This window comes from Rattus norvegicus, chromosome 8, assembly GCF_021556685.1.
Source record: "Rattus norvegicus strain SHRSP/BbbUtx chromosome 8, alternate assembly SHRSP_T2T, whole genome shotgun sequence".
NCBI lineage: Eukaryota > Metazoa > Chordata > Mammalia > Rodentia > Muridae > Rattus > Rattus norvegicus.
The window spans coordinates 117,226,645-117,254,412 of NC_141541.1; the positions used below are offsets into that span (position 1 = coordinate 117,226,645).

Below are 27,768 nucleotides of genomic sequence, written 5' to 3' on the forward strand. Positions count from 1 at the left end.
ATTAACATGAGGTTGGCATTTAAAGTCATGAGCCTGAAACCTGGACCTCTTAGTTCATGCCTGTAATCCCGGTAAGAGGGAGGAAGTTGCAGGAGGGTTGCTGTAACTCTGAAGCCAGCCTGGGCTACAGAGTGGGATCCTGATCAATAAATCAGTATTTTGAAAACATAGCCATGAGCCTGGGTAAGTATGTATAGACAGAGGGGGAAAATGTGAAGATGAAAAACTGGAAGGAGACCGGTGAGCACAGAGCCATGAAAGCCTCAGGGGACAGGGATTCCAAGAGGAACCGGTAGAACAAGAGTTTCTCTTGTCTGCCTTTAGAAAGCAGGGATTTAAAAAAAATTCTGTTTACTGTATTTACTATAGAGTGAAGGTGCTTAATAAATACTTGAGTTTTAAAAACCTTTGAGCAAATGCCCAGGAGGCAGGGTTACAACTCTGACCTTTTTTACGGAAAGGACAACAGCAGAGAAGGAGGGTCATCCCACTGTCAATGTTCCCCACCACATTCCTTGCCTCTCCTGGCTACATTGTCACTTGCTCACTCAGGAAGGAGCCCTTTTGAATAACACAGGCTCCGGGACAAAAGAGTCTTGGGTGAGCTCTATACTTTGGAGCTTGGCAAACCTAGTTCCAAACCCACCAATTTACCGAGGACTCTATCCATTTTGCTGACCTTTAATTTTGTCCATCTGTTCACATTCATCTGTTCACCTGTCTAAACATTTTTAAAATTATAGTGTGTGTGTGTGTGTGTGTGTGTGAGAGAGAGAGAGAGAGAGAGAGAGAGGAGAGAGGGAGAGAGAGAGAGAGAGGGGGAGAGAGAGAGAGAGAGAGAGAGAGAGAGAGAGAGAGAGAGAGAGAGAGAATTCAAGATTGTCACAATACTCTTGCAGAGGTCAGAAGACAACTTTCAGGAGTCAGTTCTCTCCTTTCACCATGTGAGTCCCAAAGACTGCACTCCTATCAGCGCCTTTAACCCGTCGAGCCATCTTACCGGCCCGCTATAGAGCCATGTATTTGTCGTCTGTAGTCATTCTCTCTGCTCCACATTGCTATCCCTTTATTCATCTTAGCGACTGTTCACCTGCAATTCTGTTCATCCATCTGCCAGCTTTGCAGTTTGTCACAGAATGAATTTTGGCCTTGACATTCCTGTATCCTAGGAAACTCCCCAGTGCGGGGCAAACCAGGACTGTCTGTCCATCTACCCTTATCCGAGGCATTCGGCAATCGACCCATTGGCACGCAGCCCATCAGTTAGTTACCTCCACTACAGAACATACTGGCTACCCTCCTCACCCAGGACAACGCTCCGCCTCTTCCCTACCCCTCGCCCATTCAGGAAGCCGCCCGAAGCGAATCCCGGCGCCCTAGCAACAGTCTTTCAGGCTGCCTGAGTCTGCTTGCGCGACTTAGGGTGCGAGCCAATAGCGAGGGGCGCCGGGAGCGAGGCTGGGGGGCGGGGCCGAGCCCGGCCGCAGCCATTTTGGTGGAAGAGAAACAATAGGACGGAAGCGTCGCGGGACTGGGCTGTGGCCGCAGGTAACGCCCGCCCCGCACGGCCCGTGGCCCTGTCACCCCGGGGCTCAAGGGAAGAGGTTTTCGGTGCTGTTAGCGGCCGGGCTCCGTGATCCCTGGGAGGCTTTCCAGATGATTTGGGAAAGGGGTCCTCTCGCTGTCATTGTGAAGCGGTCTCCCCCCTTTTTTGTGGAGTCATTTCCCCCTATTTACGGGGGGGGGGCATTGTATCTTCTTGTCATTGGGGAGAGTAGCGTTTCCCACTGAGGGGGAGCAGGATCTCTTCCCCCGGCATTGGAGAGGGTCTACTGGAACTGGGGGGTCGGGGGTGGGGGCAGGAGACGACGACTGTCTTTCTCCGTTTTTGAAGCGGTCTTCCTGGGTCTTCCGGTGGGCAGTATCTCTTATCTGAGAGGTCGCCCGGCCACGATCTCCCAGGTCTTTGAGGATGGGGTCTTTATCTTTGGATGAAGGGGTCAGCCGGGATCCTCAGGTACTGCTACCTGGGCCGGCAGATGTGCAGCCATTTTGGGTGTTGAACGTCAGTTGTGCCAGTCAGCTCCTATTTGATCGGGGGAGGGGGGAAGGTGATCTGCGTATCCAACCTTACTTTTTTCCTCCTCCTTCAAGACCTTAAAATCAGAAGATGTCTTTTTTTTTTTCCCCTAATGCTGATGTTCCTACCGCGAGTGCGATTTTGTTCACGTTTGAGAACAAGACTGTATCTTACGCATCCTTCCTAATGACTTGATTAGTTTTAGAATTTTAATTTCTTTCAAATATCAATCTGTGCTAGTGGAAAAATGAGTGGGAAATGTAGGAACTGGTGAAATCTAGTGCTCTTCTTACATGCTAAAGGAAATAGAGCTAGACATCGCATGTAAATAAACATTTCGTTAGCAAAATGTACATAGAGAATATTTGTAAGAAAAAGTACCGAAGGGATCCAGAGGCAGGATCCAGAGAGGGAGGGGGATAAGAGGGGACCAGGGGGGGTGGAAATGGTCAAAATGCGTTGTATACATGTTTGGAATTGTCAACGAATATTTATGAAAATAAAAAGACCCAAAAGAAGACCTGAAAGTTTTTGAAACAGCAAATATGGTGCTGATACATATTAAATATTTAAAGGACCTTCATTGTTAACAGCATTTTTGTTGATTTTCAATATTTAAAATGTTTGCTGCTTTTGCATTTTCCCCTGGGATAACATTTTAAGAGATGGGAGATACTTATTTACCAAGTTGTTGCCGTGGAGAGTGTAATTGTAGGGTTTTGTTGTTTTAATTTTAGCTGCAGATAGAAATACAAAATGAGTACTTATGCTTGGTGTGAACAGGGCATCTGACTGCCTACCACATTTTTTTGGACATCAAATGGGTTGAACTGTTGACTGTTACTCAGACTGGTCCACCTACCTTTACTCTAATTTTCTGTTACAAGTAGAATTCAAGTGCGTCAGTAGCAGGACTAGACCTGTTACCGTTGTCAAAACCAATTTGTCCTATGTAATAGACTTCTTTGGTGCTTTGGAGTTTCCTAGGATCCAGATTTTGGTCTTTACAACCAAGTATCTGAGCATTAGAATGAACCAGGAGTAATTGCTGACTGATGAAACTTCCTTTCCTTTGCAGAGGATGTCAGGGCCTTTTGTAAGCCCCAGAGATGTCACTGGTATCTAGGCAACAAGGATGAGTTTGAACCTTCCTGAGGCCAGCTTGTTGAGGTGGAAATTTTCCATTGTTGGCTCATAAAGAGGATACACTGGGGAAGATTTTCCCTTTTAAGAGAAGAGGTTTGTGTGTTTGAGACTTGGTCTCATAGACCTGCCTGCCCCTGCCTCTGATGTGCCAGGATTAGAGGTGTTTGCCCTAATGCTCACAAGGGAAATTATTTCATATCGTGGAAGGACTATTTTATAAATAGACCATATTATTTACAATAGAAAATAATAAGGAGATGATTTTAGTATGATTACATTTTTTTTTTTTTTTTGGTTCTTTTTTTCGGAGCTGGGGACCGAACCCAGGGCCTTGCGCTTCCTAGGCAAGCGCTCTACCACTGAGCTAAATCCCCAACCCGTATGATTACATTTTAAAGCATATTTTATTTTATTTTTTTGGGACAGAGCTTCTCTGCGTCACCTTGGCTGTCCTAGAACTTGCTTGGTAGACCAGCCGTCCTCAAATACAAAAGACCTGCCTACCTCTGCCTCCCTAGTCCTGAGCCATCACAAGTACTTTTTTTTTTTTTTTTTTTTTGGTATTTTGTCCTTATGTAGGTGCACCAGAGGGCACGAGATCCCATGGGGCTACGGTTGTAGACTGATGAGAGCTGCCTTGTGGGTGCTGGGAATTGAACTCAGGACCTCTGGAAGAGTAGGCAGTGTGCTTAACCATTGAGCAACCTCTCCAATCCTTTGCCTCACTCTTTAAAGAAGGAAAAATAGAAGAAAGCTGAATTTTGGAAGGTGTATATCCCAGAAATGTTTTCGTTGTTTTGCTTTGAGTCTCAGATCCAGGACTTTTGAAATCATACTTGAGTGATATCCCCATAGCCCCAAAAATGTAACTTTGTTTACACATTTTAGAGTGCTGAAGACAAGAAGTTTTGGAGTTGTGAGTGAATCCCGGTACTCAAAAATGAGGTAGGAGGTTCACAAAGTCAGGCTTGCTTGTGCTGTGTAGCAAGTCCATGTCTTAAGAGGAAGAAAAAGCTAGCTATCCAATCTACAGTGCCATTACTCTGCTTAACATCTTGTAATTCCTTATTTTTTTTAAAGGTCTCCTATATACTGGCCCATCTGAAGTTTTTACTTCAGATTTGTTTAACTCATGGATGCAGATCTGCTCATAGCACTCTGACTGAGCTGGCTCTTTAGTCTCTTCAGTTTACCTGCTCCTCTGGCTTCTTGTGATATGGTTATTGAAGCAGCTGCGGGATAGAGCCTCTGGTTTTTGTTGACCATTCCCTGTGCTTACTGACCTTTGGCTGTGACGAGTAGCTGCATTTGAAGCCTCCCTCTTGTTAATCTTTCGTGTCAGAAGTTGAGAAAGAGCCACCAAGCCGTATTCAGCTTGTTGCAGACCTGTGATCCAGAGACAATTCTAAGTCCACACAGCCAAGGCAGTGTGGGAAGAGCTCCGTCTTTAAAACTTTTAAATCTCTTGTTATTCTCTTTGTGTATAGTTTGTGAGAGAGACAGGGTACTTATGGAGGACAGACTCTGGAATATTGTGGATTGATCAGTTCTCTTTCTGTTTGTATGTGCTTCAAGGAACAAATTCAAGCTGCCAGGCTTATGCAGCAAGCACCAGTTGATCCATCTCTGGCCCCTGAGGGGTCTTTTGTTTTGTTTTGTTTTGTTTTTTTCCACCAATGTGAAATTTAGTTCAGGCTCAAATAGTAGGGAGGATTACATACCCCAAATCTAGTGTGGTTGGTCAGTGTCTACAGAAACTTTCACAAAGAATGAAAATGCTAACAGCTACAGCTACTATTAAATTCCTGTGCTGGAACTCTCTGTGGTACATACTTCATTCCTGTTTTCCATCTAGTTCCTGTCAAGTGTTTCATCCTAATCACCTTGCTCTGAGCTGATGGATTTCAGTCCTCAGGTTTCTTGAATCTTGGTGTCTGGGAGATTGCAGTCCAGTGTCTGCTTTCTAAGCTCCTGAGTGTAGCCAAAATCACCCAGGGGGTCTTCTATCTGCTTGCTTCTTTCAGTTCTAGGAATGGAATCCAGGGCCTATGCATGCCAGACAAGTGCACTGACCCTGAGCTCCATGTTTAACCCTCACCGCCTTTAAAATTAATCTATCCATCCATCTTTATTTATTTATTTATTTATTTTATTTGATTTAGTAAAGACTGGAAAATTTCTCAACTGGTCTTGAGCTTCCCTTGTTATCTGGGTAGCCCTTGAGCTTATATCCTCCTGCCTCAGCCTCCCAAGGAGCTGGGCTTCCATGGCTGTGCCATCAAGGCCAACTTTTTTGTCTGCCCTGTCATAGAAGATCTCTATAAAACTTTCTGCTCACTTTGGATTATTCTTGCTTCTTTTTTTTTTTTTTTTTTTTTGGAGCTGGGGACCGAACCCAGGGCCTTGCGCTTCCTAGGCAAGCGCTCTACCACTGAGCTAAATCCCCAACCCCTGGATTATTCTTAATACAACAGAAATTCATAGTTGATCAAAATAGTGTTTATCCATTAATCTTTTTAGTTTTTTTAATATTTATTTATTAAATGTATATGAGTATACTGTAGCTGTCATCAGACACACCAGAAAAGAGAGGGCATCAGATCCCATTATAGATGGTTGCAAGCCACCATGTGGTTGCTGGGATTTGAACTCAGGACCTCTGGAAGAGCAGTCAGTGCTCTTAACCGCTGAGCCATCTCTCCGGCCCTTATCCATTAATTTTACCACTCATTTAAAAATGGTCTAAAGCCAGGTGTGGTTCCCCCCATTCTCTGAGCACTTATGGGGCTGAGGCAGGACTGCCTGTTTTTAAGACCAGCCTGCACTGTTTATCAAGACTCTGTCTCAGTAAAAGGGACGAGGAAAGGAAGAAAAAGAAGTTAGTTGCTGAAGTTCAGATCTAAAGAAGGAAGAATAAAGCTTGTGTTTTAATGGAATAAAATGTGTTATAGACCAAAAAGCAGAGCTCCTGGCCTGGTGATTGCTTTTTCATTGTGAGGAGAGGAATGAGTGCAAGCAGTTGATTTCAGGGTGGGACCTCACACAGCTGGACTTAAGAGCGGACGCTCCCTCTCTTCTACTGACCCTATATGATATTAATGGCTCCATATGGGCCTTATCGCTCTGTCTTTTTTTTTTTTTTTTTTTTTTTTTTGGTTTTTTTTTTTCGGAGCTGGGGACCGAACCCAGGGCCTTGCGCTTCCTAGGTAAGCGCTCTACCACTGAGCTAAATCCCCAGCCCCCTTATTGCTCTGTCTTAAATCCCTCCGTTCATACTAGCTCTCAGCACCCTACCAGTCCTTGTCCTGAGGTTTGTGCTTCTCTTCTGGCTGGGGCTGCTTTAGGACCAACAAACAGCCTTTCCAAACTCTAGCTGCACACACAGAAATGTGATGTCCCATGGGGCTGCAGGCACTTGTCTCTGCTCCACTGGGGAATACAAAAATATTGCACCACCCTTTGCTGCTTATTTTAGGAGAGTAACAGACTGTTGTTGTTCTGTAAGTATAAAATGAACAGTGGATAATAATATAATAATATTTTCTCTAGCTGTTCTCCCTACCCAAATTTTAATTTTTAATTTTTTATACTATTTTTTGAAATCAGTTGCTAGAGACAGAAGTTTGTTTTCTTTCTTTCTTTTTTTTTTTTTTTCTTTTCTTTTTTTCGGAGCTGGGGACCGAACCCAGGGCCTTGTGCTTGCTAGGCAAGTGCTCTACCGCTGAGCTAAATCCCCAACCCAAGACAGAAGTTTTTAACATAGCTGTACAAAGAACTTCTGTTTTGTTTTGTTTTTTTTTTTGAGACCGGATCTAAGCATGTCACTCTGGCTAAGTTTGCAGTGTAGACCAGGCTGAGTGAGCTTGGAGAGGTCTGCCTGCCACGCACCGGCACACCCAGCACTTTATTTCCTGAGATGGAGTCTCACTTAAGAGAACATGTCAGCCTTTTGAGTGTTGAGACTATGTGTGACCTGCTGCACTGCCTACCACCTAAATTCTTACCTGTCTCAGTCTTGAATTGTCTTTACACAGAACCCCCAGATATCTGCCTGCCTCTGCCTCCGAGTGTTGGGGAGCTGGTACTAAACTCATGTGCCACTATACCGGGCTGTTTGCAGCTTTCTTACCATGCATATTCGAATGTGCAGATGTAGGTCCCGCTTCTTTGGTCTTCGTGGGATTTGTGTAGGGCCTTCAGTGACTGAAAAGTGCCTTCCCAAGGCCTCATGCGTGATAACGTCATTGCGCAGTTGGGATGTTCTGTCTGCATTGAGAACTCTGAGCCCATGGTAAACGGTCCTGGAACATTTGGGAGTATAGACCTTTGTGGGGGTGACAGGTGGCAGCTGTTCATAGATCTGTGGCCTGAATATTGATAAGTGTGGTTAACTGGCCAAATAAGGCCTGGGAAAGGAAAGGACAGGAATGTATTTGTTTCTCAGAGTCTTTACTTTGGAAGCTACATAATTTTCTTGTTGTAAGAGAAAGAATAGGAATGAATGCTTATGCACATGGCACACCGAGTGATGATGTCAAAGTGCAAGTGCTCTTTTAGTATTCGGTCCTCATTCCTCAGTTTCGTTTTCCTTGACCGGAGCATACGTATCTTCTCACAAAACTACAAATATAGCCGGGTTTGTTTTCCTTGAAGTAGACTTTAAAGACGGTTTAGAAGCCTCGGGTTTGGGAAGGCTGTTTAGGACATAGTGTTATGAATGGTACTGTCTTAGAAGTTTTCTCACAAGGCTGGCTGGCTTGCTTTCTTTTTTTTTTTCTCTTTTCCTTTTTCTGGTTTGTTCCTGGAGGAAAGCTGACTGTCCATAGACAGAATCAGTGAACGTGTAATATTGTTGTAAAGCCTAGAGGTACAATATTTGCCTGAAGGCGGTCTCGAGAAGACCCAGAGGAGGTTACTAAAGTTGTTTGAGGCACAGGATCTGATGTTGCATAGGGCTGACCCTTGTTCCAGTTCACTGGGGGTGCTGGCTGGAGCATGTTGGGGTTGACTGTCCATGAAGTCCACATCATTTTGGTACCCTTTGTTTCAGATTTGGGATTAAAAGAAGCGCTGAAGACAGGGAGCATAGAATCTTGTCTGGAGCTGACAGCATTTCTTAGGATGTCACCCACATCACCTCTTAGCTTCCATGCATTGGCACACACACTTATGTGCACACACACACTGTTTGTTTGTTTGCTTGCTTTTTCTTAAATAAGAAATAAACTTGGGGTTGGGGATTTAGCTCAGTGGTAGAGCACTTGCCTAGCAAACGCAAGGCCCTGGGTTCGGTCGCCAGCTCCGAAAAAAAAAAGAAAAAAAAAAAAAAAAGAAACGTGTAGAAAATGGATACTCAGTTTTGAAGTGCAGAGGTGGAGTCTGTGCAGGGCTTTCGTGCCTTGTCTCTGTACCTATTGCTCCTGGAGGTTCATCGACTGCTGTGGGTGGGGAGAGCCTTAGAGCAAGCAAAGAAGCCCTAACTCCTTGAGGTTAGAATGATTCTGTGCTCTTGGCAGTGAGTCCTTGATTTCAGGCATCTGTTGTTTTTCTGTGCCGAGACCTGGATAATAAGTGCCTCATGTTCACACCTGTAAGGACAGTAATCAGTACCTCTCCCAGAGAGTTGTAAGAATGGAGGAGCCATGTAAACAGTAAGTGTTTAATAAACAAGAGCTCATGGTGGTTCAGGCCTATAATCTCAGCACTCAGGAGGTCAAAGCAGAAGGATGGTGATTTTAAAGCCAACCTGAGTGACATAGGTAGACTGTTGTTTCAAAACAAAACATGGCCAGGAATGTTCTCCTAATACTGTGTATAGCCCCGGATTCAATCCCCACCATACACAAGCTCTGTGTAGTGCTCACCTATAATTCCAGCACTTAGGAGGTAAACTTAAGAGGATCAGAAGTTCAAAGTGATTCTCAGCTACCTAGCAAGTTCAAGGCCAAACTGGGCTACAGGAGACCCTGTTTCAAAGAAAGCAAAACCCCCAGCACTTATTTCTGTTAAAATCTACCCCATTATTATTGAAAGTTGAGAAGTTGGTTGTTTTCTCCTCTGATTATCCTGTGCCTTACAGGATTAAGTATTATAACCTGGGTCATAATCTTCACTTGGGGAAATGTGAACCATTTCTCACAGATTCCAATATGGAGTGAATTTCTTAAGCCCAAAGTATGTGCTACATCAGTGTTGCTCGGTGGGTAGTTCAAAACCCTTGAAGAGCTGGGAAACTGTCTTTGTTTTTATATCAGTTTTGGGAATACTCCACCATTCTGTTTTCTCTCCTGGTGTTAAAAGTAAGGTATGGTCAGAATTAGTATTTAAAGGAGTTTCAAATACTCTATGCATGTGAAGGTCAGTAGACAACTTACGGGGGTCAGTTCTTCACACTAGGTTCCAGGAATTGAACCTAAGTGGTCAGACACAACTGCAAAAACCTTTACCCAATGAACCATGTTTTAAAAAATATATTTTTAGGGACTGGAGAGATGGCTCACTGACTGCTCTTCTAGAGGTCTTGAGTTCAAATCCCAGCAAACACATGGTGGCTCACAACCATCTGTAATGAGATCTGATGCCCTCTTCTGGTGTGTCTGAAGACGGTGTTCTTAAATATAATAAATAAATCTTTAAAAATTATTTTTAAATACTTATGTGCACGGATGTTTTTGCCTACTTGTATGTGTGTGCACCACTTGCATGTCTGGTGCCAGTGGAAACCAGAGAGGGTGTCCATCTCCTGAGACTGGGGTTATAGACAGTTGTAAGCTGACATGTGGGTGCTGGGAATTGAACCCAGGTCTTTTGGAAGAGTACCACTGCTCTTAACCGCTAAGCCATCTCCTCAACCCCACATTTAATCATCTTAGCAGCCCCATTTCAACATTTTAAATTGATAGTTTGTTGTGACATAAGCTGATACGATTCTTACCTAGTCTGCCCTTCTCCCTCTCTTTCTCCTCTGCTCTTCTCCCGCCTCCTTTCTCTTTGCTTTTTTTTTCTTGTTTTTTGAGATTGGGTCTTGGTATGTGTAACCCAGACTGGTCACTCACTCCCGAGCTGGCCACTGACTCCAGATCTTTCTCCCTTCACCTTCTGAGAGTCAGAATTGGAGAGTGCCACTAACCCTGAGAGCTAGTACTTTCTGTAAGTCTTTATAGTTCAAACAATGGAGATTGCATAGCTTCAGTCCTCATGTTTCTGCCTCCGGTGCTGGGATCACAGGTGTGTGCCTCTATGCCTGCTTGCTAAAATTCCTTCTTCTGTTCATTTTATCATAGATTGTATTCCCCTTGCTGCATCTATGGAAACTCAGGAAATGAGATGCTAGGTTTTCTCCCAGGTCAGCTTTCTGAGACACCTAGCCTACAGTTGCCTGGCAGACTTATTGCTGGAGAGGCTTGCTGTATACACTTGAGAGCAACTCATGATGTCGCTTTACTTTACCTGCAAAATATGACTTCTTTCATTGACAGTAGAACACCCTGATCTCCTTGAATCTTTGTGATTTAATAGGCGAAGAATTTCTGAATTCTAGTTTATTTGTGTTAAACTATAATTGAATAGAAATTTTACAGTTACAATTTAAGAGGTGATTCTATTAAACTGTTGTCTTGCTTGATTTTCCACAAGAAAGGATTTCCTAAAAGGTTAGTTGTTGTAACATTAAGCATCTGGGTTTGGCTAGGTACGGTAGGATACACCTGTAATTGCCAGAGGATCACTGCAAGTTTAAGATCATCTAGGCTATACAGTGACACTGTCTCAAAAAAAAAAAATAAAAAGGTTGCCAGACAGCGATGGTATACGTTAGTCCCAGCACTAGAGAAGCAGAGGGAGACAGATCTCTTGAGTTTGAGGCCAGCCTCGTCTACAGAATTAGTTCTGAGACAGCCAGAGCTACACAGAGAAACCCTGTCTCAAAAAAACAAAACTAGACTAAACTAAATAAAGTCTCAAAAATCAAAATCACGGGTTGGGGATTTAGCTCAGCGGTAGAGCGCTTGCCTAGTAAACGCAAGGCCCTGGGTTTGGTCCCCAGCTCTGAAAAAAAAAAAAAAAAAAAAGAAGAAGGAAAAAAAAATCAAAATCACCAGGTAGAGTGGTGCATGACTTTAATCCACGCACTTTGGGTGAAGGTTGGGTAATGGACTGAGGAAGGCAGATACCTGTGAGTTTGAGGCTAACTTGGTCTACATAGTGAGCTTCAATTTAAGGCCAGCCAGAAGTACAACTGAGGTCCTGTCTTAAAAACAAACACCAAGGGGTTGGGGATTTAGCTCAGTGGTAGAGCGCTTGCCTAGGAAGCACAAGGCCCTGGGTTCGGTCCCCAGCTCCGAAAAAAAGAACCAAAAAAAAAACAAAAACAAAAAAAAAACAAACAAACACCAAGAGCCTAGGGTTTCCCCTGCTGGAATGCTACCATACCAACTGGTCCTAGATGGTACATTTATACTTGTTTAGGCAGACTTGATAATGTGTCTGTAATAAGTGTTTGCACTGGGCTGTGCTTGGAATGTGAAGCGTGCAGCATGCCCTCACAGCTGTGCTCACTGTATCGTCGGTATGGGTTTCCCTTCACATCCTGATGATCTATGATGATAATACACACGATGTGGTAGTGTTGCAGGAGTTCTGTGGAACACCTCTTCTGTGCTGCTGGGGTTTGTTGTTTGTTTTGTACTCTGGAGATTCAAGAGTAAACCAAAGAGCCACAATGTCTTATATCGGACTGGAGAGATGGCTCAGCAGTAAGAACACTGGCTGAGGGGTGGGGATTTAGCTCAGTGGTAGAGCGCTTGTCTAGCAAGCGCAAGGCCCTGGGTTTGGTCCCCAGCTCTGAAAAAAAAAAGAAAAAAATAAAAGAACACTGGCTGCCTCCCACAGGACCAGGGTTCAATTCCCAATACCCCTATGATGGCTCAGCAACAACTCTCTGTAACTCCAGTCTCAGAAAATCAACACTCTTGTAGCTTCTGTGCTAGCACATAGTGCATAGACACACACACAAGCAGTTCATACATATAAAATAAAATAAATTTTGTTTTTAATTCTAGGCTGGCACGGTAGTGCACATATCAATAAATCTTTGCATTTGAGGCAGAGGCAAACAGATCTCTTGAGTTTGAGGCCAGCTTGTTCTGTATATTGAGTTCTAGGCCAACCAAGGCTACAATAAGGAGAACCTGTCTCAAAAACAAACAACAACAAAAAAACCTTAGTCCACAGAACTTGTTTCAAGCAGAGGTGAGAAAAGGAGACAGAATGTATAAGCACAGTATGTTCTGTGGTGACAGACAGGCAAGGAGGAGAAAGTAAAACAAGGGTCATAGGCCAGTGAGGCTGGGACAGTGGGGTTGGAGGTGGGGAGTTAAGGATCAGGAAGATTTCAGGTGACATCTGTACTTAGCCATTCTGGAGGCTCAAGCAGGAGGATCATTAGAGACTAACTACTGAGGCCAGCATGGGCAGCCCAGTAGGACACTCTCTCCCAGCCCCTCTCACTGGAACCAGAGCCTGGGAAAAGCCAAGTATGTGGCCCTTGCATAATGAGTTGAGAGCTGGGAGTGGCATAGATTCTGATCCTCGCTAGCCAGTCTGGAGGATTGTGAGTTCAGAGCTAGCCTGGGCAAACACACATACGGCAACCACCACCACCACCACCACCACCACAACACCAACACAGACACACACACACACACATTATGTATGTATGTATGTATGTATGTATGTATGTATGTGCGTATATAAAAACTAGAATGATGTAATTTTGACCAGGCTGACCTAGGCATACGTGACTGAAGATGTACAGAAAGAGGCAACTTTAAGTCCATGATTTGACGAGTTCCTGGCAGATTTATCCTAGTCACATACTCTTCAGGCCACCTACAACCCCCGAGAGTTTCTGGGGCCTCAGTCAACTCTGTCCTCTGCTTTGGCCTGTCAGTAACTGTTTACCTGTTTTCTGTCACTGTGGATTCTGTGGCTCTGTACTCCTAGCAGCAGTGTAGGAGAATGTCGTGACTGTCCCTGCTAGTGCAGCTGTGGATTGTGTCAGGTGTGCTGAGCAGGTGTTTAGTGGTGCCCCCAGGGCTCCTTGTGGAGATTGACTGGAAAGGCTTGTTTTGTACCATGAGGCTATGTTACCTCACACAGTCCCCCATGACCACCTGACCCTGGGGCTTTTTTTGAGGCAAAGTAAGTGTCTCCTGTGGATCCATTTGTTGTCTCATTAAGTAAATTCAGAAGGAGTGAGCTAAGAGCCCAGGGGTTTAACATGCAGTACTTAAAAAATAAAAAAGTTAAGGCACTGACAGTTATTGAAGTGGGTTGTACTGTGGGCATGCTGTCCTTTTCTAGAGTTGGTATTTTCTGCTTTTACTCGTAGGTTTGTGAACTACAAGCCAGTGTGGAAAGCTAAAACAGCTGCTAAATTAGAAGCCAGGATTTTGTAGGTCTTCTTGGTCTCCGGAGATTGCAAGAGCTTTACAGTAACCATTGCTAATCCAGGGCTCCTGAAAAACTGAGCCTTAGTCTTTGGGTGTTAGTAAATCACTGGCAGGCTAGGCAGTGACACATGCCTGTAATACACAGCATTTCAGGGTCTGAAGCAGGAAGATTGCTGAAAGTTTTAGGTATATAGCAAGACTCTGCTTTATTAGAAAAACAATTAGTAACCTACTCAAGCTGCCTGTGGAGCAGAGAGAAACAAGTGGGGCAGAGAGTCACCCCCTTTGGTCTTTTCTTTCTTCTGAGGTCTCAAGGGAGAAAGTTGATGGGCTTTGTAATGCTTGGGAAAGTACAGTGTACTTAGAACAGAAACACCCTCCTTACTGCTTCTAAATGTGAGTAGAACAGAACTTATGTGGAATGTTTTATCAAAAAATAAATAACAACCGGAGGAGCAGAGGTCTACATGAAGGTCTACATTTTATGGACCAGAAAATGATCCCTAAAGGAAAAAGGGAACCAAGGACTGGAGTCATTCCCCAATTGAGTGACAAGAGTCTGGCTCCACTTCACCACAGGCTAATCAGTTTTCTAATTCCACTTCACATTTGGACATTTTCTCTGTCACCAGATTTGACTCTGGCAAAGGGAAAAAAAAAAAAAAAAAGAAATAGTTGGGTGAGGGGGGGTGTGGAAGTGGCCTCTGTCCACACCATGTACAGTACCGGCCTCTGTCCACACCATGTACAGTACCGGCCTCTGTCCACACCATGTACAGTACCGGCCTCTGTCCACACCATGTACAGTACACCACACTCTACAGAGATGCCATGGAGTCATTTAAAATTTTTCACTGGGGGGGCTGGGGATTTAGCTCAGTGGTAGAGCGCTTACCTAGGAAGCGCAAGGCCCTGGGTTCGGTCCCCAGCTCCGAAAAAAAGAACCAAAAAAAAAAAAATTTTTTTTCACTGGGGGTTGGGGATTTAGCTCAGTGGTAGAGCGCTTGCCTAGCAAGTGCAAGGCCCTGAGTTCGGTCCCCAGCTCCGAAAAAAAAAAAAGAAAAGAAAAAATTTTTCATTGGAGGGGTAGATGGAAAGATACCCTTAGTTGACTACATTTGAATAGTATGCAGTATGTGTGCCTGTGCAGGTGCGATGCAGTACACTTGTGCCACACACGTATGCATGCATGTTTATATGAATGCATATGTGTGTATAGGTGCACATTAATATAGAACCTACAGGTCAGTCCCCGGTGTTTACTTAGGGGTTGTTCACCTTGGTTTTTCAAGGCAGGGCCTCTGGTGCTAGAGCACCCTGATGAGGTTAAGCTGTCTGGCCAGTGAGCCCCAAGATTCATCTCATCTCGGCCTCCCCAGCACTGGGGTTACAAGCATGACTTACCAAGTCCAGTACTTGTGTAGGCTGTGGGTTTGGTGCTCAGCTGGATTAAGTTATTGCTCCTGCTCTCTTTAGGGGGTGTATTTAAAAACGGTTACTAGTATATGTGTGATGTGTATTTGTATGAGCACAGATGTGGAGGTCAGAGAAAACCCTATGGAATCTATTCTCTCCTTCCACCTTTACATGGCTTCCTGGGACAAGCTCAGGTCATTGGCTTGTATGTTGGACTTATATGGACAATATCAAGCCATCTCTTATGGGGGGAGAGATGAGTTTCAAGAGACCTGGAAAACTCTTGTTTAGTTCAAACTAGTCTTGAACTTGGGGCAGTCCTCTTGCCCCAGCCTCCTAGCCGTGGGCCTGCCTGGTACCTAGCATTACTCCTGTAGCAAAAGCAGATTTATATCTTGACAAAGACTTTGGATTATGTTTCCAAGGCTTGTGCATTGGGGAGCTGTCCTCTGACTGTTTAGTAAGTCCGGTCCCTGACCTATGTGATTCTGGAACTGGTCATGAGCCAGTAGCTTTCCTTTGGTCTCGCTTTCTCAGGAAGTCTGTAGAAACAGTGGTTGGAATACTAGAATGTTTGCATTCTTTTTATTCTTTGATCCTATATGACAGCTTGCCTCATAGGGAAGAGAACACTGGAATAGGTGAGACTTTCTTGCTTTAGCAAGCTCAAACTGTGTCCGAGAATGTATGCCTTCTTATAGTCAGACAGCCTCAACTTTGCCTCACAACTTTGGTTTAAAGGTGTGCCTCAGCATTTGGTGATCAGGAGAGAACTGATAAAAATAGTTGGTGACCTAGAACACTGTGTATCTTTTTAAATGGAGTTAGCCAGCTTCAATCAGTTGTTTTTAGATACAGACGTTAATCATTAAAGCGGGTTCAGCACTACATTGCTAATAAGGTTAATGGGGCTTGGCTTGGCTTTGGGCAAGGGGCAGTGTTTGCGGACACCTGAGAGAGTAAATCGTACTAAACAATACGTAAATTGGTTTTCCCTGTAGTTAAAACCCACTTTATAAAAATATAATTAGCAGAGTAACTTAGGAACCATTTCTCTTTAAGCATGACAACCTTAATTATAAAATTGTAAGGTTTTATCTGAGTACTGTGTTGGAAATTGTGTTTTTACGCCATTGTGGCATTGTGTTTTGCCTGCTGTGGTGGCCAGGTTTGGCAGTTTAGGGGCCCCTGGAGCACAGTCTTTGCTCATCAGTATCTGCCCCACCCGTGTACTTCCCCCTCCCTCTCCCGGTGTTTGTCTCTCCTGGAAGAAGGCGGGGCAGGAGTAGGCGGTGTGGGCGGAGCCCTATGTAAGCTCTTGCTGTTTGTCTTCCTGCTGAGTAGACCAGTGACTGACTGACTGTAAGGCGGTTCCCAGGCTACTTCCAAACCTCATGTCATTGTGTTTGCTTCCGCCAGTGTGTGCTGGCCTGCACAGACCGAGGAGCAGAGATCAAACAGGCGGCTGTAAGGACAGACAGTAAACGGAGGACGAGCTGGCCTCTGGATCCCGCTGCCTCCCCTTTCTCCCTGCTGCCTGTGTCCGGAGGATGAGCCCAGCCTTCAGGACCATGGACGTAGAGCCCCGTACCAAGGGCATCCTGCTGGAGCCCTTTGTCCACCAGGTTGGGGGGCACTCATGCGTTCTCCGGTTCAATGAGACAACCCTGTGCAAGCCCCTGGTTCCGAGGGAGCATCAGTTCTACGAGACCCTCCCAGCTGAGATGCGCAGATTCACTCCCCAGTACAAAGGTGAGCCCCCGGCTGCTAGAGGGGTCGCCAGGCTGGTGAGATGTAAGGGATTTTGCCAGTGGAAGGCCCTGGCAGCGTCCTGGGAGCCCTCCCTCTTCCCATTTACCCTTTTGTTTTCCTCCTCCTCCTCTTGGCCCTCAGCCCAGCACCTCACCCTCAGTTTTCAAGCCCTGGTAAGATTGCTCAATTGTTTTGTTTTCTGGGTTTGCTTTGAGATTGTTTTTGGTAGAAGTATAGTTATTTTTTATGTTCAGGTGTCTCTTGCTCAAGGTAACCCATAACCCCATATGGGGCAGTTCGGGAAGACTTTAGGAGGATTGTACACAGAATTCTTGCTGCCTGCTTTTTGTCCTCCAGAAAACCAGAAGCCCTGGAGATTAGGTAGGCTGGGAGCAGGGTTGAGGCAGATGGAACGCAGGAGTGGGAGGATTGTACAAGCAACTCAAGCCTTTTGCTGTTACGGAATGTCCCCAAAACTGCTGTGAGAAGGCAACGCTTTGATTCACATGTAGTGACTTTTTCTCGTTTTATAATTGTACTCTGAAGAAACATCAGCCACCAGCATGGTGAGGTTTTTCCTGGGGAAGGGAGGAATCTTTTGTAAATCAGAAGAGAACTCATTAAATTAATTTAAAATGTGCATTACCAGGTATAAAAAGACTAGGGCAACTTAGATTCTCCTGGGACAATTGAAACATTGTTCTTTAAAGACAGGGTGGACTGGGTTACCTCTTTCTCTTGGAAATGCATGTGGTGGGACTGGGGGTGTTGGGGACCCTCACTTGGTCCTTTTCTGTTATTTTTTTCCAGGACAAAGCCAAAGTTCCCTTGTTAGCTGGCCACCCCTGCCCCGTTTTTATCCCCTTGGTCGTTCCTTATGCCCACAGGGAAGTGTGGTCCCCTGACACCCCCCCTCCCGCTCCTCTTCGCCCAGAAGTGTCGTCTCTCTCTGAGCACGCATTCCCCTGCAGCAAACAAGCGGGCAGGCAGCAAGGACTGAGCAGATTGAGTGATCGTGGGGCAGAGAGGACTAGGAGGAAAGGTGTTCAGCCAGTCGGTTGTAAGGCGCTCGTCGGCACCGCTGAAGTGCTCCCACCTGACAGACTGTCCAGTTACACATGGCAGGTCCTAGAGACTCAAAAGGGGGAGCTGCTTTCAAGGCTACCTACCATGTCTGTGTTCCTGCCCCTCATCTGCTGGTGTTCATTTTGTTCTTTTGTGACACAAACTACAAAAACCAATAAATGCATAACTGAGAAGGACAAAAGGCTTTTCGCCCACCACGTAGTTGCCTCTGAAGCCTTTGCCAGGTGTCTGTGCTGTGTGGATTGTTTGCCGCTTTATTTTGCTTTGCTTGCCCAGTCTTTCCTCACCCTCAGTGCCTTCACCTGAGGGCATGCCTGTGTTCCCCTGCAGTCAGGCTCTGCCTTAAAGCAAGCCTCCAGGCCGTCGGAGTTTCTGTGTAGGGTATAAAAACTTTCATGAGCTATATAGAGCAATGTTTTTTGTGTCTCTTTTGGGATTAGAAGAGTTACATAAAAATTAATAAACATTTTCAATGATGGAAAAATGTGTCTTGTAATTCTTTGGCCCTTGCTTTCCCTTGTTGAGTGCATTAGAGAGGAAGTCTCTCGGCCATGTTTGCTCCCTAATTGCTTGTCTTGTATGGTGTCACTTCTTTCTAGCTGTTTTGATATTTGTTAGGTTTGCAGATGAGTTTGGGGCCTCTGGCAACATAGAGACTAAGGAACAGGGTAAGAAACAAAACAAATGTTACAATCATGTTATCTAGAATGCATTTTTCTGTGGAATTAAAAGTTGTTTCTGCTCCTCACCCCCATTTCAGGTGTGGTATCAGTACGCTTTGAAGAAGATGAAGACAGGAACTTGTGTTTAATAGCATATCCATTAAAGGGGGACCATGGACCTGTGGATATTGTAGACAATTCAGACTGTGAACCAAAAAGTAAGCTGCTGAGATGGACAAACAAAAAACATCACGTCCTAGAAACAGAAAAGAGTCCCAAGGACTGGGTGCGCCAGCACCGAAAAGAGGAGAAGATGAAGAGGTAGGTGAAGCCTTAGAGGTCCTGCTGGGACTTGGTCATACCTGAGTTCCTACAGCCAGCAGCTCAGGGCAGACCTGTAGGTAATGGGGTGCTGGTTCCACATGCCAGCTGGCTCTGTTGGCTCCAGATTAGAACATGCCATTTAGCATAAATAGCAGAAGTGCCAGCTATCAAAGAAATTCACTCATTCCTTCCACAGCTGCTTTGTGCCCAGTCACAAGCACACTGAAGCCATTCTTCTACTTGAGGTTGCTTGCTAATGGTGGGAGACAGAATGGCAAGTTAGTCTTTGCCAAAGTGAGGTCCCGTGTGGTCAGAACTGTAGAAGTTCCACAGGTTGGCAGAACTTTTGAGAATATAAAATAAAAGTGTTAAGTATGTACTGTGGTTAAGTAGACAATTCCAGTACAGTTTCATCACTTCACTTTTCCCTAGTCCCTAGAGTCAGGGACCTCATGGACCAGGCCAGGAATCATAGAACCTGGGAACAGGGAATGAAGGCTGCCTACCTCATAAGTGGGGAGAAAAGGTCATTGTTGCACCTGGCTATAGAGATTGGTGGTAGATTGCTCCCCTTCAAAACTTATACTCAGCTCCCTAAAGTGTACACACGATAGCATGCACCCATTTGAGATGTGTAACGAGTCTGGGCGACACACATATGTATATTGACATCAGATAAATTCCCATCACTCTTGAAACTTGCTTCATTATTCTTTCATATTTAATTTCAATAATATATTGTGATTTATCAAATCCTTATTTCTTTATAGCCATAAGTTAGAAGAAGAATTTGAGTGGCTAAAGAAGTCTGAAGTCTTATACTACAGTGTAGAAAAAAAGGGAACTGTAAGCTCCCAGCTCAAACACTACAACCCTTGGAGCATGAAGTGTCATCAGCAGCAGCTACAGAGGATGAAGGAGAACGCGAAGCACCGGAACCAGTACAGTATCCTTTGTAAAGGCTCTTCCTCCCAGAGGGAGAGGCAGCAAGGGAGCTGGGAGAGAACTGGGGAAGCAGGCTGGGTAGTTGGTTGGTTTGTGACAGCAGGGTCTGTCAGCCCAGCTGGACTAGAGCACTCTTCTACTTACTGGGCTTGAAGGTGCCTGCCACTGCTCCTGCCTGAAGCCTTCCGTTATAGGGTGTGGGTCTGTGTGCTTGCATATGTGTGTACCACAGCATAAACGAGAGGGTCCGAGGGCGGCTTGCACAAGTCAGTTCTCTCCTTCCGCCAAGGAGGTTCTAAGAATTGAACTCAGGTCATCAGACTTGGTGGCAGGTGTCTTTACCAACTGAGCCATCTAATGGGCCTCGTTTTGTTTTGTACTAGCTATGGCTAATTTCCTCTATTAGAGTTGTGCCCAGGGCAACTGTGATAACTGGGCAGCTGTCTCCTCTCTTAGGAATAAAACCTGGTTTCCGAGTGCAGGTAAGAGAGAAGAGGCTCTCTGAGAACCTCAAGAAGAAGCCATCTTATACAGGATGGATGGGCTTTAGCTGAGGTTGCCAAGAGGCTGCTGGTCCCTGTTTGCAGACTCCTGTAGAATGTATCACAGATTTTTGTCTGCGCAGTTGAGAGGAATGAATCTTCTACACAAGCTGTACAAAAGAAAGCACCAGGATTCTTTTTCTTCCCCTTTCTTTTATCATTCACTAGACTCTTATTTTTTGTTTGTTTTTTTGCACCCAGGCTTGGATTTGGCTGGGGTCAGGAGCTCACCAGTATGTGTGGAGGTGGGAGAACAGCTTGAGAGTCACCTACTGAACCACCTCACTGCTCCCCATCTCCCCCAGGGATTGTGTGTGTGCGCGTCTGTGTCTGTGTCTGTGTCTATGTCTATGTCTGTCTGTCTATCTTTCTCTCTCATATCATGATTTGAAATTCCTCAGAATTTTTTTATTAGAAAAACTGTTTAAAATGGAATTTCTAATTACTTGTCATTCAATCTCATGTCATGATATGTGTATATGCCCAGTGTTCCACAACTGACATTTTTTAAATTATATTTTTTGAGATTATAATTACATCATTTCCACCTTCTCTTCCCTCTAAACTCTCCCATATGCTCTCTTCAAATTCACGGCCTTTCTTTTCATTGACTTGTTATGTGCGCGCGCGTGTGTGTGTGTGTGTGTGTGTGTGTGTGTGTGTACATTGCCTAATATAAATATATCCTAAATATAAATATATATCCTAGATATATATATAGCCAGCTCAGTCCGTACAGTGTAATTTGTATGCATATTTTCACAGCTGACCATTTGATATTTATGTGTTCTTCCCTGGGGAAGACTGTTTCTCCGACTCCCAGCATTTCTTACCTGTGGTTCTTTGTATAGCATTGAGGCCTTGTGGACTTTACCTTGTCCTCTTCAACATGTCTGTGGTTGTCCTTGTTGAGCTCATGTTTAGGCAGGCATGTTGGTGACTGTGAGTGTAGCTTCTGACATTCCTGGGAGGTACAGTCTCACATTGAACTTCTGACCTTCTGGCTCCTACAACCTTTTTGCCCCTTCTTCAGTATTCTCTGAGACTTAGGGGCAGGGCTTGTGTTGTAAATGTATTCCTTGGGACTGGGCTCCACAACTCTGTATTTTGTTTGGTTGTAGTTCTCTGGGAAGAGAAGTTTCCCTTGTTGAGGAGTGAGGGCTACAGTCAATCATGTTAGGTCTTAGGGACAGATGACAGCTTTTTTTTCTCTTTCTTTTGGTACTGGGAGATTCATCAATCTAAACAAACCCTTTTACCATTGGGCTAACTTAGGTAACCTACCCTTGTTCAGTTTTTAATTATTTTCCTAAATTTGATTGTGAAGCAAGTCTGAGATGTATCATTCTCTCTGTTTATACCTTATCATGTATCCCCAAAATGTAAAAATATTTTAGTATGAGGACCAGTTTGATTCCCAGCATCCATGTAACAGCAGCTGGACACAACTGTAATTCGGGCATTGGGAAGTAGACACAGGAGATCCCTGGGGATCATTAGCTAGCCACTCTAGCCAAATCATGAAGTACCAGGTTTTGTGTAAGTAAGACCTTGTCTCCAAAAAATAAATAAATAAACAAACAAACAAACAAAGGTAGAAAGTGATGGAAGACAACAGCTTCAGCCTCTGTTCTCCACACACATGTACACATATACACAAACATATACACATATGTGAACATGTGTGTACATCCACAAAAATATTTTAAAACATTGATACAGTTCTACTTATAGAGACTAATTCTTTACTACAAAATACCTGTTTTCACTGGGTGGTGGTGGTAATTCCAGGACCTGGGAGGCAGAGGCCAGCCTGGTCTGTAGAGCAAGTCCAGGACAGCCAGGGGTACACACAGGACAGCCAGGGGTACACACAGGACAGCCAGGGGTACACACAGGACAGCCAGGGCACACAGAGAAGCATTGTCAGAACAGGGTACACAGAGAAGCATTGTGTCAGAACAGGGGTTTGTGGGGGGTGGAGGGGGACAGAGACACACAGACAAAGACAGTAAGAATGAACGAGTGCTTATTTCATATTCATAATTTCTACTTGTCTCAATAAATGTCTTTTTTATTGTTGGTTAGTTTAAGGGGCAGATCCATATAGAATTCTTAATATAGCATTGGATTTGAAATGTTTGAGACTTTTAAGGTATTATTTTTTCTTTTTAGATATTTCTTGCCAGAGCATGTAAATAAGGACCAGGACTAGAAAGATGTGTCTGTGGTTAGACAAGGCTTCTCTATAGAAAGACAAAGACCTGGATTTGGATCCCCAGTACAGAGAAGTCAGCATGACAGACAGCACAGGTCTGCAATCATCGGTGGAGTGCAGAGACAGGAAGTCTCCTGGAACTTTTCTGGAGACCAGCTGGTCTCGTCAGTTAATGCGTTCCAGGTTCAGTTATGACGCCTATCTCACAGTGTAAGGTGGGAGAAGGCCCCGGACAGCTAGAGTTCTTCAGTACTAACACATGCATGTTCACATTTGAAGAACGTGGAGTTTCCCATGATCTGAATTTTACTTAGTACATCTGTTGGGTGATTTTCTAATTTTGTTAGTCTTTAGCTGGAATTCTACAAGGAATAGCCTTGCGATACAGTTGGAAAGAGAGATGAAATGTCTGCCTGCCTTTGATTACTAGATGTGTGGAATAATGAGTAAGTGGGTCCTAATCCTCCACAGGTGTCCACCACAGTGAGATTTTTAGCATCATTTCAAGTATGTGAATTAAGCATATTAGATATATTTTTATCGAGAACAGGCTTTGTTCATTCTATTGGGGATCAAACCCAGGGCCTTGGGCTTGCTCAACAAGCTCTCTCTTACTGAGTGAGCCACATCTCCAGCCTACACTGATATCTTTACTGATCCTAAAAGTCCCAAGTTCAACAGTCTTTAGTTGTCTTTCTCTCTGGTTTGAAAAAGAGGATCTAGGAGATGACCGTGTATATTTGCTGTCCCAGGAGCTAATGTAAACCTTCTTAATGCAGAAGGCAGTAAACCTTTTCTGTAAAGAACTAAATATTTCATGTTTTATAACCCGTACAGTCTTTTGTCACAACTCTGCCACTACAACATCTGTAGATATTAATATAAATGGATTAGTGTAGCTGCATTTTAATAAAACTTGAAAGTTACTTGTAACCAAACCTTTTCTTTTAAAAATATTTTCATGTATGATACATGTGTACATGCATGTGAGGGGTAAGCAGATGCCATGGTAACCTGTAGAGATTGGAGAAGAGCCTCATGTCAGTCCTCTCCTTCCAGCTTATTTGAGGCAGTGTCTGTTGTCACTTCTCTGTGTACTTACTCCAGGCTATCCAGTCCTCAAACTTCAGGAAATTCTGCCATCACCTCACATCTCATCTTAAACATGCATATGCAGCATTATGCAGGCATATGCAGCCATATCCAGACTTTGCAGGGATTCTGAGGATCCAAACAGATCAGAATTAACCATCATTTTCCTAGGTCATAAATATTGTATATTTGATAAAGTATTATACATTTTGCATTAAAAATATAAATTTGAGCGGTAAAGATAGCTGTGTTTGAGTTGACACCACTATTGGAGACCACTAGATCAGTTCCCAGTATCCAACTAGGTGGCTCGTACCCACTTGTAACTCCAGCTCAGAGAATCTGAATCATCACTCTGCACCACCCAATACAGACACACAGAGATACACAGACTTTAGAAATCCTTTTTTCCTTCCTTCCTTCCTTCCTTCCTTCCTTCCTTCCTTCCTTCCTTCCTTTTGTTGTTTTGAGCCTGGTCTCTATATGTAGTCCTAGATATCCTAGAGTTTACTGTAGATCAGGCTAGCCTTGATCCTCTTGCCTCTGCCCCCTAAAGACTAAGATTAAAGTTGTACACCACCGTGCTGACTAGAAATCTTTAAATAAAATAATAATAGTAATAATAATTGGGTATGAGGTTGGGGATTTAGCTCAGTGGTAGAGCACTTGCCTAGCAAATGCAAGGCCCTGGGTTCAGTCCCCAGCTCCGGAAAAAAAAAAAAGAAAAAAAATAATAATTGGGTATGGTAGCCTGTGCTTTTAATCCCACCACTAAGGAGACAGATGCCAGCAGATCTCCTAGTTTCAGCCCAGCTGGGGCTACACAATGAGGCTCTTATCTAAGACAAAACAAACCCCCCCCCCCAAAAAAAAAAGGAAAACAGACTATGGCTCGATTGTAGAGTACTTACCTAGGAGGTACAAGGCCCTGGTTCCAACCCCTGCACTCCAGAAATGTAAAATCCATCCCTAGGTTATAAACCATACAACTGTGGGCTATGGGTTACTGATTTCTGTTCTGGGCAGCACTGGTTCCTGATAAATAGGGAATGGTGAAATGGCACTCTGGGCACTCAGAGCCAAGCATGGTTACACAGGCTTGGAACCCAGATGCATGAGATCACTGTGTCCAAGGCCAGTTTGGGCCACAGAATGTGTTCCATAGCAGCCAGGTCTTACACTGTCTACGGCTGTGCATTCTTTCTAGACTTGGCTAGTAAGCAGACATTTTTACAATTGAAACATATTTCATGCTCCTAGTCATAGTTCATATTTCAGGTACAGGATTTATTCATCTTACTTGCTGTTAACATTTATAATTGAAGACAGTGTGCTGTTAGACTGTGATCTTTTACCAAGCCGAGTTCAGGAAAATAGTATGTGTATCCCTGGCTGGGGCCGTGGGCCTCTGATGCGTCTGTGCTTTCCTGACAAAGCAAGCAGGGCTGCCTCAGACCTTTCCTTGGCCCTGAACTCCCTCCATGGGAGACAGTACAGCTAGTGGAGAGTGTCCCCCTCCATGGGAGACAGTACAGCTAGTGGAGAGTGTCCCCCTCCATGGGAGACAGTACAGCTAGTGGAGAGTGTCCCCCTCCATGGGAGACAGTACAGCTAGTGGAGAGTGTCCCCCTCCATGGGAGACAGTACAGCTAGTGGAGAGTGTCCCCCTCCATGGGAGACAGTACAGCTAGTGGAGAGTGTCCCCCTCCATGGGAGACAGTACAGCTAGTGGAGAGTGTCCCCCTCCATGGGAGACAGTACAGCTAGTGGAGAGTGTCCCCCTCCATGGGAGACAGTACAGCTAGTGGAGAGTGTCCCCCTCCATGGGAGACAGTACAGCTAGTGGAGAGTGTCCCCCTCCATGGGAGACAGTACAGCTAGTGGAGAGTGTCCCCCTCCATGGGAGACAGTACAGCTAGTGGAGAGTGTCCCCCTCCATGGGAGACAGTACAGCTAGTGGAGAGTGTCCCCCTCCATGGGAGACAGTACAGCTAGTGGAGAGTGTCCCCCTCCATGGGAGACAGTACAGCTAGTGGAGAGTGTCCCCCTCCATGGGAGACAGTACAGCTAGTGGAGAGTGTCCCCCTCCATGGGAGACAGTACAGCTAGTGGAGAGTGTCCCCCTCCATGGGAGACAGTACAGCTAGTGGAGAGTGTCCCCCTCCATGGGAGACAGTACAGCTAGTGGAGAGTGTCCCCCTCCATGGGAGACAGTACAGCTAGTGGAGAGTGTCCCCCTCCATGGGAGACAGTACAGCTAGTGGAGAGTGTCCCCCTCCATGGGAGACAGTACAGCTAGTGGAGAGTGTCCCCCTCCATGGGAGACAGTACAGCTAGTGGAGAGTGTCCCCCTCCATGGGAGACAGTACAGCTAGTGGAGAGTGTCCCCCTCCATGGGAGACAGTACAGCTAGTGGAGAGTGTCCCCCTCCATGGGAGACAGTACAGCTAGTGGAGAGTGTCCTGTGGGCTTCTTGAGTCATTACATGCAGGTACTTCCTTCTGTGCTGTTGCCCTTAATCACTCAGAATTCATCTTGCTGGAGAACCTGACTTGCCGCTATGAGGTGCCTTGTGTCCTGGACCTCAAGATGGGCACACGCCAGCATGGCGACGATGCTTCAGAGGAAAAAGCAGCTAACCAGATCCGAAAATGTCAGCAGAGCACATCTGCAGTCATTGGCGTTCGAGTGTGTGGCATGCAGGTGATTGTGCCTAGATATTATGACTGTGGTGTAGTGTTCTGAAGTGCTCAGAAGAGCTCACATTTGGGGCACTCTTCCTTGGAACTCCTCCCACTCCGTCTCCCCCACTTGCCCTTAATACACTCAGTTTGCTTCATTTAAAACAGCAAACAGACTTTAGTAGGGATACATCTCAGTAGAGAGCGCACCCACCCAGCATGCTTGAGGCAGTGGGTTTGGTACCCAGAACCCAAAACATTTCCACTAGCTGAAGATAAGCTCAATGGTAGAGTTTGCCTTGTATACACAAGGCCCTGGCTTTGTTCTCCAGCATTAAAGACTGAAATCTCACCAGCCAGTCACATCACCTGCATTCACCCAATGGGTATGTCTTGAAATGGCCCTTTGACCCTGACTTGCTGGTCTTTTTCACAGGTGTACCAGGCAGGCACTGGGCAGCTCATGTTCATGAACAAGTACCATGGACGGAAGCTTTCAGTGCAGGGCTTCAAGGAGGCGCTTTTCCAGTTCTTTCACAATGGGCGGTACCTGCGCCGTGAGCTCCTGGGCCCTGTGCTCAAGAAGCTAACTGAGCTTAAGGCCGTGTTGGAGCGACAGGAATCCTACCGCTTCTATTCAAGTTCCCTACTGGTCATTTATGATGGCAAGGAATGGCCAGAGGTGACCCTGGACTCAGATGCTGAGGACTTGGAGGACCTCTCAGAAGAGTCGGCTGATGAGTCTGCTGGTGCCTATGCCTACAAGCCTCTCGGTGCCAGCTCAGTGGACGTGCGCATGATCGACTTTGCACACACCACCTGCAGGCTCTATGGCGAGGACAGTGTGGTGCATGAGGGCCAGGATGCTGGCTATATCTTTGGGCTGCAGAGCCTGATAGACATTGTCACAGAGATAAGTGAGGAGAGTGGGGAGTGAGCTTGCTGGCTAGTCCAGTACCTGAGAGACGCTTTGTGTCCCCCTACAGCTGTGCTGTCGGGAAGCAGGCCAGTATGGCTAGGTGTTGGCCTCTGCAGCCTGGAGCTGATAGACAGTGGCCCCTGTAACCCCCCCCCCCCCAGCCTGAGCCAGCCCCAGATGGCTCAGAGCCTTTTATTTATTTTAACTATTTCTTCAACATTCCACATTTGATGATGCAGATACCTCTTTCTTCCCTGAGTGTAAATGTTCTAATACAGATCTTTTTGTTTATTGTATACAGTGGTGCTGTCATTCTTTCTAAGCATGCAGACTCCCTCCCACCTGCAGAAGCCTTAACCTTGTGTTGTGGTCTCCCAGGCCTGGCACCCACTCATTACAAAGACTTAGTTTTATCTAAAGTGTCCCAGTCTAACACTACTTAGCCAGGTCACTG

At 45.2% G+C, this 27,768-nt stretch overlaps 1 protein-coding gene and 1 non-coding gene across 7 annotated transcripts; one reads left to right on the forward strand and one right to left on the reverse strand.

Annotated features, from left to right (window-relative positions):
• The first annotated feature begins 1,483 nt into the window (after positions 1 to 1,483).
• Ip6k2 (inositol hexakisphosphate kinase 2) lies at positions 1,484 to 27,610 on the forward strand. Of its 6 annotated transcripts, none has more exons than XM_087563544.1 (7): positions 1,484 to 1,548; positions 16,513 to 16,845; positions 18,531 to 18,599; positions 18,692 to 18,914; positions 19,688 to 19,863; positions 26,242 to 26,417; positions 26,832 to 27,610. In XM_087563544.1, exons 2-7 carry the CDS (start codon positions 16,644 to 16,646, stop codon positions 27,330 to 27,332), a joined length of 1,347 nt encoding a protein of 448 aa, XP_087419670.1. In that variant the 5' UTR covers positions 1,484 to 1,548; positions 16,513 to 16,643; the 3' UTR covers positions 27,333 to 27,610. The 6 variants fall into 6 exon arrangements, 5 of the variants coding, with proteins under 5 accessions (XP_087419670.1, XP_087419669.1, XP_087419668.1 ...); NM_021660.3 differs by lacking the exons at positions 1,484 to 1,548; positions 18,531 to 18,599 and adding exons at positions 3,319 to 3,386; positions 4,115 to 4,171 and having other exon boundaries at positions 16,472 to 16,845; NM_001431589.1 differs by lacking the exon at positions 18,531 to 18,599 and having other exon boundaries at positions 1,490 to 1,548.
• On the reverse strand, positions 15,681 to 15,829 carry LOC120094456 (small nucleolar RNA SNORA28). The gene has a single exon (XR_015628312.1). It is a non-coding gene; the product is annotated as a small nucleolar RNA SNORA28 (small nucleolar RNA).
• Positions 27,611 to 27,768: the final 158 nt, after the last annotated feature.

Bases quoted from the DNA above. Each gene is read 5' to 3' on its own strand.
- Ip6k2 (XM_087563544.1), top strand. From the start codon at position 16,644: ATGAGCCCAGCCTTCAGGACCATGGACGTAGAGCCCCGTACCAAGGGC. The intron at 16,846-18,530 runs GTGAGCCCCCGG...ACTTCTTTCTAG, and splicing joins ATTCACTCCCCAGTACAAAG to CTGTTTTGATATTTGTTAGG. The intron at 18,600-18,691 runs GTAAGAAACAAA...CCCCCATTTCAG, and splicing joins CATAGAGACTAAGGAACAGG to GTGTGGTATCAGTACGCTTT.